This window comes from Martes martes (assembly GCF_963455335.1).
Source record: "Martes martes genome assembly, chromosome: 9".
Classification (NCBI taxonomy): Eukaryota; Metazoa; Chordata; class Mammalia; order Carnivora; family Mustelidae; genus Martes; species Martes martes.
The window spans coordinates 21,715,050-21,727,945 of record NC_137896.1 but is presented as its reverse complement, the minus strand read 5'-3'; the positions used below and the strand labels follow the sequence as shown (position 1 = coordinate 21,727,945).

Below are 12,896 nucleotides of genomic sequence, written 5' to 3'. Positions count from 1 at the left end.
GACGGCATCACAGACCATCAAGGAGCCACCTTCCTCAAGTTCCTGTTTCTAAAGGAGAAGCAGCTGCCTTGTCATGATCCCAGAGGGAGAGGTTTTTCTCTGGTTTTGTGGCTTGGTCCTGCCTGAGGAACACAGAACTGATGTAAATGAGGAGTTTCCCATGCTTACCTGACCATTATAATCATCTGAAGTTCTTGTCGGTATCAGATTCCTGGGCTCCTCCTCTATCTTCTGAATCCAAGCCACCAGAGGAAAGCCTAGGAATCTGAATTTTATATACTCCAGGAGATGCCCTCAACTGGCTTTGGGGGAAGCACTGCCTTGGAGTGATGTGTCCTAACCTTTAATATATACAGGTATCCCTTGGGGATCTTGTTAAATAGCAGATTCTAGTTCGGTTGATCTAGGGGGTGGGACTGAAGGCTCTGCATTGCTAACAACCCCCAGGCAATACCCACATAGCTGGTCCATGAACCACACTTTGAGTAACAAGACCCGGATAGTGGTTCTCCAAGTGTGGTCCCAGTCCTCAGCATCATGTGAGAGTTTGTTAGACACACGAATTCTTGAGACCCATCTCAGATCTAGTAGATCAGAAACTCCATAGGTGGGGCCAGCAATTGCTTTCCACAAGCCCTCCAGGTATTCTGATGTATAGCGTATATTTGAGTGTCACTCAGCTAGGATAAAGAAATTTCTGACAGAATTGCCTGTGATTGTGTGTTACCTTCAGTCATTAAAATTTAAATAAAATCCCCATCTGATAAAATCTAACCACACATACTGCTACCTTTCCATTAGGGGCTTAGTATTCCTGGAGACATGATTTTTTTTTTCCTTAAAGATTTTATTTATTTATTTTTTAAGGATTTTATTTATTTATTTGCCAGACAGAGATCACAAGTAGTGGGGGGGGGGGGGACCCAGGACCCTGGGATCATGACCAGAGCTGAAGGCAGAGGCTCTAACCCGCTGAGCCACCCAGGCGCCCTTAAAGATTTTATCTGAGAGTGAGTCAATGAGAGAGAGAGAGAGAGAGCACAAGCAGAGGGAGGGGCAGAGGGAGAAGCAGACTCCCCTGCTGAGCAAGGAGCCTGACTCGGGGCTACATCCCAGGACTGTGGGATCATGACCTGAGCCCAAGGCAGACACTTAACAGACTGAGGCCCCCCGAGACATGCTTTTGAACACAAAATGGCTCCAGCTCAGACTATGAAGACTTTACTGGGGCTCTACCAGCTAGGGCACATTCCAGCTCAGGTTCTCCTCTTCTCCTTTCTCCTAGGGAAGGCTGGTTTGAGACTTAAGTCCATGGGCACTTGGTGTGAAGACCTGGAGAAGCCAGAGTGGAGGCACATCCTGTGTAAGGAAGTTCTAATCAAGATGTTAGAATGGGTGAGGCCATTCTAGGATGTGGCCCATGGCAGGAAGGGGCCTGAGCAGAGGCCCACCCTCCTGCTCTGGTCTGCATACTACTCTGACATCTACCTTCATATCTGACAGGAAAGACTTTCAGACTGGCCTCAAGGTGAGGTCCAAGAAGCCATCTGAGAATTAGTTTAAACACCTAGATTTGCTGCTTATTAGTTTTGTAATCATGTGTAGTTACCTCTAGGCTGGTTTCTCATCCATAAAATGGTACTAGCATGTACCTCACTGAACCACGATTAGGAAACATAAAGGAAGGTGCAAAAGGCCCCAGCCAACAGTAGATGCTCAATAACAGGCTGAATATGAAAATGCACTTTTGGGAAATTTTTCAGGCTAGGTGACCTTGACCAAAACATTCAACTCTCCTTAGCCATTTCTTGTCTGTAAGAAAGACCTGACCAGGGGCGCCTGGGTGGCTCAGTGGGTTAAGCCTCTGCCTTCAGCTCAGGTCATGATCTCAGGGTCCTGGTATCCAGCCCCACATCGGGATCTCTGCTCAGCAGGAAGCCTGCTTCCCCCACTCTCTCTGCCTGCCTCTCTGCCTACTTGTGATCTGTCAAATAAATAAATAAATAAATCTTTAAAAAAAAAAAAAAAAAGAAAAAAAAAAAGAACTGACCACTTTGCAGGAGTGCAGTGAGAACTGGGTAAGATGATTTATATGGAGGAGCTTGTATACTCTACCTGGCTACTTCCTGGACTCTCACAAGGCAGGCACCCAAATGTTTCTGGACTGAACAGGGAGCAAGGAAATGAAAATGGAGAGAGGGAAAAGTATAGTATGGACAAGTGAAGTGTAGTCAGTTGGGGCCTGACTCCAGTGACCATCCATGTCAGGTGTATCCATGAAGGCTGGAGTGATGGGGGTTTTAAGAGCAACTGTGATCACCAGACCACCTCCAGCTCAAGAACTGATATCCTGTATTGTCAGGAATTCAGCTTGGTGACCTGTATCTGTCCTCGTGCATTTGCTTCAACTCCTCTCCCAGAAAGAGCAGGGCCTATGACATTTTACAAGTATCCCCCACAGACACAGCAACCTTGATGTACTACATGGTAGCAGCAGCCCCTGGATCATTCAAAACTAACTCAAGGTGGTAGCCTCCTGCTATCACTGGTGAGTACAAAGACAGCTGTTTCTGGAGAAATACAGTCTGGCCTGTTTGAGGAACCCAAGCAAGTGGTTGCAGATTACTACACTGGGGTGGGACCCAGCAACCCCACACAGATGGCAAGGGTGAAATGTGGAACGCCTTTCTGAGACCTTAGCTTTCCTCCTCCATAAACCCCATGATTGGGCTTCTCACAATTTTTGATTTGAGGGCAATAGAGGTGTGTCAGATGAGCTTGGGGTCCTAGATGGGTTTACTGGTATGACCTTGGGCAAATTATTTATCCAGAATCTTAATTCTTCTTGGGTGAGATAATGATCAAAGACGTGAAAATGCCCAGCACAAAGCCCATATATAGTGACTTGGTTCCACCCCGAGCCCCAGTGCATGGCTTGAGAGAAATAACACCAGCAATCGGGTTAACAATGAGACATATACAGCTTTATTTAATAATCTGTAAAAAGTTGTACTCTGGCAGAGTGATGCATTCCCTATCTCAGCTGAAAGCGAACATTATGTCTGAAAAGCCCCTTCCTAAGATTCGGAACTGCGTAACCCTGAGCTTACATCTGATGCCCTCAAGAGCTGGGACCTTGCTGTGTGGCAGCTGGTTTCATCCTCCTCCCAGCAATACTCTGGCTGGCTGCAGCCCCTCGCACAGCAGTCCACTAAGCACAACTGTAGCTGCACAGGCTGCCCTTACACACCGGCCCCTTCCCTCTCTTCTTTAAGAATTGTCAAGAATCTTTCTGAGAAATGGGTTCTGTACCAATTTCACTTCACTTCCACTACGTCAGCTGAAGTCAAGGGTGTGCCTGAGACACATGATATTCCGCTGAGGTCTGTGCCTCTTCGCCCAGCTGGTTCTCACCATCTGCATAATTTTCAGGCCATACCTCTCCTTTTTCAGAGGACTGAAGGGTGGAGAAACACTCTTCATCACAGACCCAGTAGGCACTTCTTGGGGCTATCTCGTAAGTGGTATCAGACACTGTGGCGACAGCAGCTCTGCTCTGGCACAGCAGAGGCCTGGTATTTTGTTTTCCATCTTCCTGTGCTAAGAGAGTACAGTAATGATGCCACATTCACTTCTTAGGAAAAACTCCATGTTGCATCAGAACTTCATCATTCATGGGCTTCTAAAAGAATATGTCCCTCCCTTTTATTTACAGAATAACATATATGAATGAATTTGGACAGGTGATGGCTGGCCACCCTGCCTGCCTCTCTATGTTAACAGGCTCCCTTCTATTGGTCACAGTCAATGTAAACACGATCTTCCACATTTCTCAGAGCTCCTGAGGTCACTGCAAATCGTGTTGACCAATTTGGAACCAAAAGAGAATGCAGTGGCCTGCCCAACCTAGAAACCTGTTCTGTATATTTCCCTTAAAAACACCATTGAAAATGAAAAAAAAGGTCCCCTTTTTTTGCAGAAGCTCTACAAGAAAGCATATCTAAAATCACAGAACTATGCACACACAAACACAGACACGCGTGCTCACACACATACATCAGAATCAAAGAATCTTGTCAGATATGTAGTTGGGAAAGCACAAGGAAAGGCTGGCAAGAGAAGATATGGAAATTCGATCAGCTAAAGATGCTGGAATGTTACAGTGATGGCAAGAAAGTGGTTCTTGGTACATACAAAAAGGAGGGCGGGCAGGCAGAGAGAATGATAAATCCAGGATACCAGAGACTGTCAGTTGGCCATGCAGGAGTTAAAGATAGATGCCAGTTTGCTGGATGAAATGTTATATTATGGAGTGGTTGTCTGAAGGAGGGTGGACTTGCATGGTCCAGGGGAGGAGTATCTGCTTAGCAGGACACCTCCATGGTCTGGTGTCTGTCCACAACATCAGGGGATTCAGAGGATTCTTGAGTTCCATCTGACTGATTGCTGGTGACAGATCGGCTGAAGGCACTTTCTCCAGAGCCGATGCTACTTGAGGTTGAGTGGGTTCGTGATCGGGCGAGCCGGGTCATGCTGGCAGATGGTACTGTAAGAAAGAACCAAGGGGACTAGAAGATAGTACCCTGGCTAAGCTTAACTAATCCAGAAATTTCACTAAAGGCTTTGTTTAGCTTTCCCAACCCATTTAAGGTGAGACCCAGGATAACACATAGCCATCTCCCTTTTGTATTATTTGCTTAGGTGAATGGCTATACACAAGGCTGCTTTACTCCTTTGGATCTGGTTGGAATCTTGGCTGATTCTAGTCCACAGAAGAACATGGGGAAACCTAAGTCCAGAGTATAGCCTCTTAGCTATGCCCACGCCATTCATACAGTGATCAGGAAAGAGGTTTTGGGAACCCAAACAGGTAACCAAACCCTGCAGTGCATGCAAGACTAAACCAAAAGAAAGACAAACCACACAAGTATGAAGGTGTTTCACAAACACAGTGCAAGCCCGATACAACAAGACTACCATCCGTGTCCACAGGCTTCCCTTGCTACCTGGGGAGGAGACATGTATGAAGGTGTGGGTCTAAGGGAGGGCAGGTGGGCCTGGCACCTGCCCTATATGCCCTCTATGCAGGCAGCAAGGTAAAGGATGCCTGCAAGGAAAGGGCTCCGGGGGTGGGTGTTTCACTCAGAATACAGTTCCACCGCTTTGATCCTAATGTCCTTCCAGCTTGGCTGGGATGTGGCCTTACCTGTCATAACCTCCCTATCTTCCTGAGGCACCAGCCACTCGCCCAGCTGTCATTTCAATGCTGGGGTCAAAAGATGCCATCACCTGATGAGTTTTCCAGGCAGAGGCTCTGGTACCCCTATTTAGAATCAAGGCTGCCCTTCACTTCCTGTGTCTGGGATTCAGGCAAGGATGAGTAGGTGGCGGCAGAAGAGGGGTCCTGCCTACAAAGTTTCAGCTACTACCGTGACCCTGATTTGGATGATAAGAGGAAACCTGGCTATTACAACCCACTCCTTTCTTCCTGGGGAACCAGGGCTGGACCTGCAGTCTAACCCTCTTAGGGCACAACGAGCCACGTTCTATCGGGCTCTCACTGCACAGGAAAACCGCGGACATGCTGCAGGCAGCCAATGCAGCCAGGAGAGCGTGGCTGGGAGGCAGGGGCAGGGCCAGCACAGAGGAAGGTACCTGACTCGGTGCTCAGGTGACTGAGCTGCACATACGGGACTGGAAGCAGGATGGACACAGGAAAAGGCAGGTTAGTGACCCAAGAGTGCCAAGTGGCAACCTCGGCTGCCCGGTAAACACTGACAGAATCCTCTAAGCTGGGGATGAATTTTTATGTTAAGGTCTCAGAAAGGAGTTGAGGCCGACAGATGTTTTATTATCATCTCAGACGTTACTTCTCTCATCTAGTCAAGGGCAACTGTTTTCCTCTCCACTATAAACAGCCATCTGTTTTGGATCAGAAATGGGCTGGAAGATCAGCTGTTTCCTACGAAAGGGACGAGAACTGGCTAGGAGAGGGACTTCTCCTCCCAGTGAGCCAGACAGATGTGGGTGTGGGCTCGGTTGGTAGTGGCTCACAGATGGGGATGACACAGCCACTCTAGACGAGACATACACAGTCTGCCTGCCAGGCACAGGGCTGTATATACCCAGGGGTCAGCTGCTGCCCAGGCAGCTGTTCAATGACCATTTTCCACGCTTATACTAAAGACAGGAAAAAAAAAATCACCCTACTGGGTAAAGAGCTCTGTACCTGGGTTGAAGAGTTTTTCTTCTTAAAAATTCCAAGAAAGGAGCAAGTGTGGATAGTCTGTGACAAATGAGAAAGCTCAGGGGTCTCACAATACAAGAGACCAGGACAGTGGCACACGATATGGAAACATCCTTGGACTCGCTCTAAACTACTGTGCAAGTTCATTTCCTGTGGTGGGGCTGATGTAACTGAGGACACTACCCTTTTCTTCTGAAGTCTCCATTGTGTTTCCCTAGGCCAGGAGTCATTACCAGCTAAGTTCAAAGGCAAATCATAATTTCAGATTCACAAGCTTAGCCTCAGTGATTAGATTCAAAATCTAAGCCTCAGTGGTTAAAAACATGGGCTCTGGAGTCTCCATTGTGTTTCCCTAGGCCAGGAGTCATTACCAGCTAAGTTCAGATGCAAATCATCATTTCAGATTCACAAGCTTAGCCTCAGTGATTAGATTCAAAATCTAAGCCTCAATGGTTAAAAACATGGGCTCTGGAGCCAGACTGCTAGCGTTCTGCAGGTGAACTGTTACCCTGGGAAATGTACTTAGTCTCTTTGAACCTCGGTTTCTTCTTCTATAAAATGGGACTAATGACAGAACTTACCTCTTACGGTTATAAACACTGAATGCCCAGCACAAGGTAAGTGCTTAGTAAGTGTTAGCTCACCTTACGTACATGCACAGATGAATGCTCCATAAACATTTTGGTTTCTACCTCACTTCAGGCTGGCTAGCATAGAGGTTATACGCCCTGGGAAATGTGGGCTCCCCAGATGTCAAAATGACCCCATTATCATTAAATTTTTGGTGGACAGAAAGTTTTATATTACTCACTGTAGCCCATTCCCTGCAAAAAGTACTTGAAGGCCTCGGTGAGCTTTCCAGGCTAGGAGACAAAATAAGAAGGTATTAATCTTTGCATAGGCAGAGAGGCAGAATCAAATGAGTGCTTTAAATAAAGAAAACAACACAATAATAAAAAAGCCCCTCCTTACCTGTACTACTTGGGGCAGTCCACCACAGTCTGCCATCTAAAAGAGGAAAAATATAGAAGTGAGCTGGTACTTCTACTAAGGGGACATGCTCTGAAAATCCACAAGTTCTTTCAAATAGGACAGGATTGAATTTTAGGTTCCTTAACTTAATGTTTAACTGCAACCAAGTGTATGTTTCCTCAATGCACTCTTACACAAAAACTTACATCCTAGCAATAACCTTGGATATAAATCTGAAAAGATTATTTATTTAATACTTATTAATCAGTAAGATGTAGAGCCTGGCCTTCAGGCCTAGGCTGGGAACTTTCCGTTAGGAGTGACAATGAAGGGGCACCTGGGTGGCTCAGTGGGTTAAAGCCTCTGCCTTCAGCTCAGGTCATGATCCCAGGATCCTGGGATCGAGCCCCACATCGGGCTCTCTGCTCCACGGGGAGCCTGCTTCCCCCGCCCCCGCACCCCGGCTGTCTCTCTGCCTACTTGTGATCTCTGCCTGTCAAATAAATAAATAAATAAATCTTTAGGAGTGACAATGAAGTTAACCACCGTCTTCAACTATGGTTCTGCCTCCACCTGAAGAATGTTACTTTCAGAGTCCTCAAACAGCATGACCCTAACTTCTCAGGGTATCATGCTTCCTAAGTTCCCACTCAACCCGATATTATCTTCATTCTACAACTAAGGGGATTTCTCCAATGAGATGGTGATACTGAATCTGGTCAACTCACTTGGTCAGCCACTTTCCTCTCAAAGCTGGATTTGGTGAGGCTGTCTCTCACTTCATAAATATTCATTGCTGATTATCCTCACATGTGCAAGGATTTTTTTTTTTAATAAAGATTTTATTTATTTATTTGACAGACAGAGATCACAAGTAGGCAGAGAGGCAGGCGGGGGAGGGGAAGCAGGCTCCCTTCTGAGCAGAGAGCCCAATGCAGGGCTTGATCCCAGGACCCTGAGATTATGACCTGAGCCGATGACCTGAGCCAAAGGCAGAGGCTTAACCCACTGAGCCACCCAGGTGCCCCATGCAAGGATACCTAAGTAGGGTTTTGTTAGCACACACCGGAATTACCCAGAAGACTCATTAAAACTCAGATTTTTGGGTTTCTGCTCTAGAAATACTGATTTAATAGGTCTGGGGTGGGGCTCGAGACCTTGCATTTTTTTTCTTTCTTTTTTTTTTTTTTTTTTAAAGAGAGAGCATGTGTATGTTGGGGTGAGGGTGTAGGGGGTAGGGTCAGAGGGGGATAATCTTAAGCAGACTCCACATCCAGGGCAGGGCTCGATCTCATGACCCTGAGATCACAGCCTGAGCTGAAATCAATCTGCCAATCTGCAGAAAACACTGTTTCTAAGGCATTACGGCCAACCACACAGGCCCACCTTCTTTTTTCCAGCTGTTATGCATTCTGTACTCAGACAACATCCTATTCAGGCTGACTGGAACTTAAAAAAAAAGAGGGGGGGGCACCTGGCAGCCTAGTCAATTGAATATGCAACTTTTGGTATCGGCTTAGGTCATGATCTCAGGGTTGGGAGATTGAGCCCTGTCCTGGGTGTGGAGTCTGCTCAAGATTCTCCCTCTCCCTGAAAAAATCAATGAATACTGTTACGCTGAAAAGAAATAAAACATTAAAAAAAAAAAAAAGATTCTCCCTCTCCTTCTCCCCTACTCACACACTCTCTCCTTCTCTCAAAAAAATACACCATCGTTTCTTTTTTTTTTTTTTTAAAGATTTTATTTATTTATTTAACAGATAGAGATCACAAGTAGGCAGAGGCAGGCAGAGTGAGAGAAGGGGAAGCAGGCTCCCTGCTGAGCAGAGAGCCCGATGTGGGGCTCGATCCCAGGACCCCGGGATCATGACCTGAGCCGGAGGCAGAGGCTTTAACCCACTGAGCCACCCAGGCGCCCCTATACCATCGTTTCTATTCACTAGCATGAAAACTTCCTTTGAGGTGGAGACTGTTATTTAGCAGATGGGAATGCCACAGAAGGCACAGGAATTGAAGGTTAATGGTAGAGTCCCTTAAAATTCTATGAATAATATCAGAAACAAACATTTATCCTGATTACATATACACCTAACTGGCAGAGGCTGTATTTTCATGAAGTGTAGGAGTCAAAATCTTACATAAAACAACTAACACATGCAGAGAGGATATTAGGAGAGACTGTTTCCAAGCTTGCTGCCTATCAAGTAGTTGGAGAGTCAGTTCAACTATACTGTTGCATTGGGCATTTCTGCCCAGAAAAAACTACATCTACAGCTACTGCAGAGTTCAGTTTTGTGCTTTCAAAATATCGATTCAAACCTGTACTGAAAAACTATTTGAAACCACATACTTTTAAAATAACATCCCTATTTTGGACCAGTTCGTCAACCACCTGGACCTCAGAACATTCTGCATTCTGTCACCTCAGAGCATTAACCTCATGTCGGATTTCCAGGAACTACAGCCTGCTTTTGGTGACAGCACTTCCCTTTCAAGCCACTTCAAAGAGAAAGGGAAGAAAGCAGAGGTCTTTCAGACCGAGAAAGTAGCAGTAAGCAACGTAAGATCAGCACTTAGATACAGTAATCCATACTCAAATCAGAGTGTCAGGCCTCTGTACACTTTACGACAGGCTGTAGAAAAAACAAGGTTGACACTCTTACCTGGTACAATGAAAAGGGAGAGAAACCTGACATTAACTAGAAATCCAGTATAAGAGTTGCTCTCTATTTACCCTAAGAGAAAGGAAATGCACCCACCCTCATATCAGAATTGTTATTGGAAGCTTCCTAACCAATACAATGGGACATAGCTTGTAAATAATTCCCATTCATCCTAATTCTCACAAAATTAAATAATGCTTACGAAGTTTTTAATAACATGGTTAGATGCTCATGTCAAAAAGTTGAGGAGGGACACCTGGGTGGCTCAGTAGATGTCTGCCTTTGGCTCAGATCATTGATCCCAGTGTCCTGGAATCGAGTTCTGCATGGGGTCTGTGCTCAGTGAGGAGCCTGCTTCTCCCTCTGCTTGCTACTCCCCCTGCTTGTTCTGACAAATAAATAAAATCTTAAAAAAACAAACAAACAGACACAGGGCTGTAAATATCCTGACCTTAACGATATAAAAAGTATACAGGAAAAAGACCCCCACTTTTTCTTCTTTCTTTTGGAGAGTGAGCACAGGGGTTGGGAGTAGGGGCAGAGGGGCAGAAGGAGAGAGAGAGAATTTTAAGTAGGCTCCATGTCCAGCGCAGAGCCCAAAGTGGGGTTCAATCTCATGACCCTGAGATCATGACCTGAACTGAAATCAAGAGTAGGATGCTTAACTGAGCCACCCAGGCACCTCAAGACATCAGTATTTTTACCAGAGGGGAACTTTGGGTGGTAGGATTATAGTAATTTTGAATGATTTTATCCTTTACTTTTCTCTATTTCCCAATTTTCTTTTTCTTTTTCTTTTTTTAAAAGATTTTATTTATTTATTTGACAGAGAGAGAGATCACGAGTAGGCAGAGAGGTAGGCAGAAAGAGAGGGGAAGCAGGCTCCCTGCTGAGCAGAGAGCCCAATGCAGGGCTTGATCCCAGGACCCTGAGATCATGACCTGGGCTGAAGGCAGAGGCTTAACCCACTGAGCCTCCCAGGCGCCCTTCTATTTCCCAAGTTTCTAGAGTGAGAATATAGTTAGGAAAAATTTAAAAAAGAGAGAGAATCAAAGAGAGAACCTTTCCTTCTTTCTGGGCAACTGTTGCAGAAATAAGAGTATTTTGAGCCATGTATAATTTACTAACAAATCCACTGGCAATAAGGAAAGAAAGCACTTTACCTTTAGCAAAGTTGTGTTTATAGGGTTTAGGCGAGAGTTGCATTCAACCTTAAGAAAAGAAAAAAAGAGAAAACAATTATGATCACTAGAAAAATAAGAAATAGCTTGGCACGAGAATGATCTTCCAAGATCAACAGCTCAGTTTGTAGATGGCTGAATCAGCCAAAGAAATTACCAAAATACAAAGTAAGAGATATATCATGTACTTGGTATCTGATTATTTCTTAGTAAATCTAAAAGTCTGGTTAACTTCATTTCCTGAATCTGTTGCGAGTATTTAAAGAACCTTATGTTGACTCTAATTTCTCCTACTGGCTATGTAACTTGGGGGCTAGGTACCTATTTTAAAATGTGAACTGGACCATGGCACTTACCTGCCGGGATTCTGATGGATTCCCAATACAAATGGTCCTGACCAAGCCCAATCCCCAATCCCCACTCCCCCTTACCCTTTCCCTGTACCCCGGGTTTGCCTTTCTGCACACCCTCTTTTCTGACTCAAGGTCTTTCACTATTCCACCTAAACATTGATTACTCTATGTTTTTTCTCTCATAGCAATTATCCTAATTAACAGTTACAACCTGTGTGTTTACATGTTTGGTATCCTATACTTCGTGGTATACCCATGAAGGCAGGGACTTCAAATAAAAGCTTTTAGGGAGATAATCTTTAGGTTCAGCAATGTTTTGTGGCTAATTTAATCAACGAAATCTCTCCTTTTACACATGCTTGTCAAGCATACACATACAAAACACTGCTAGGAGTCTGGTATCCACTAGGGTGAAAACACACAATTCAAAGCTGAATGAGATCACTTCAAAATTTCACAACTGAGCTGAGTAGAGAAGGATGAGCAGGATTTCAAGAGACACAATAAACAGAAGGGGTGGGTGTTTGAAGGCTCCCAGAGTTGGGGGAAAGCATAAGCAAAGAACTAGGCGACGTGAAGTGGATGTACAGGGCGTGTGTGCGGTTACAGAGGTGTGGTGTGAAGGTGTACTGCAAGGCACATCTGGGAGGTAGACTGGAGCTGGCCATGGAAGGCCAAGGAGCCATGGAAAGTTTCTGAGGTAAACGGATTTGTTTTAGTAAAGTAACCAGCAGTGGCTATATGACAGACTACAGAGGCAATGAGCCAGTTAGGGAGTTATTAAAATTACCTAGGCAAGAACCAGTAATCCAGCTGAACTCTGGGGATTGCTGATGGGCAGGTATACAAAACTCTTCTATTATCAGGGGATGATCTAAAAACCAGGATCACCAAACCAGTTTTTGCTCTATACAAATGACAACGTAGGCAGTGGTAAGCAAATGTACCAGTGTACTACAGAATATCATTAACTCTAAACTGTAGAATTTAAAAACTGGATCCCTAACTGCTAAGCACAACGCTTAGAACATAGTAGATACATAATAAATATTTTCTCGAAGAATGAAATCCTCCATCTGGATTTAATATAATAAGTCATGCTTTCCTTGGTTTACCACTTTGTAATTGCTTTAGCTCTCTACGAAGTCTCCATATCTCGTAAACCAAACTCAGTGACTGTTTTTTTGACATGTCTATTCTCTCTCTAGCTACCCAAATGCAGATACATCATCTTATTCATTTTTGTATTCCCCCACAGCATCGAGCAAATAAGCAGCTCAAAAAATGAGGCTGAATAAGTAAGCAAAAATAGTTAGCAAAAATGACCAAAATTTGAGAAGCTCCTTCTTGCTCTTCGATGCATGGAGAGTCCTCTAATCCGTACCAATTTGTGGGATAAAATGCTAGCTCTCCTCTCACAAGCTAGAATCTCTCTGTAAGAGCATCTACTTTGTGATACAGACAGGGCTCCTGGGGTTCT

General features: G+C 44.9%; 1 protein-coding gene across 5 annotated transcripts in view; it reads right to left on the bottom strand.

The window, feature by feature from the left end:
* Positions 1-2,958: 2,958 nt before the first annotated feature.
* NDRG3 (NDRG family member 3) overlaps positions 2,959-12,896 on the bottom strand; it is a 75,225-nt gene continuing 65,287 nt past the window's right edge. For 2 of the 5 annotated variants that reach the window (XM_080813065.1, XM_080813067.1), the window contains 4 exons: positions 11,046-11,093; positions 7,220-7,255; positions 7,059-7,110; positions 2,965-4,546 (listed from right to left, as the gene is read on the bottom strand). In XM_080813065.1, coding sequence (XP_080669191.1) covers positions 4,365-4,546; positions 7,059-7,110; positions 7,220-7,255; positions 11,046-11,093 — 318 coding nt within the window. In that variant the 3' untranslated portion in view covers positions 2,965-4,364. Of the gene's footprint in view, positions 4,547-5,655; positions 5,695-7,058; positions 7,111-7,219; positions 7,256-11,045; positions 11,094-12,896 lie in introns of all 5 variants that reach the window. The other 3 variants (XM_080813068.1, XM_080813064.1, XM_080813066.1) reach the window with 3 other exon arrangements.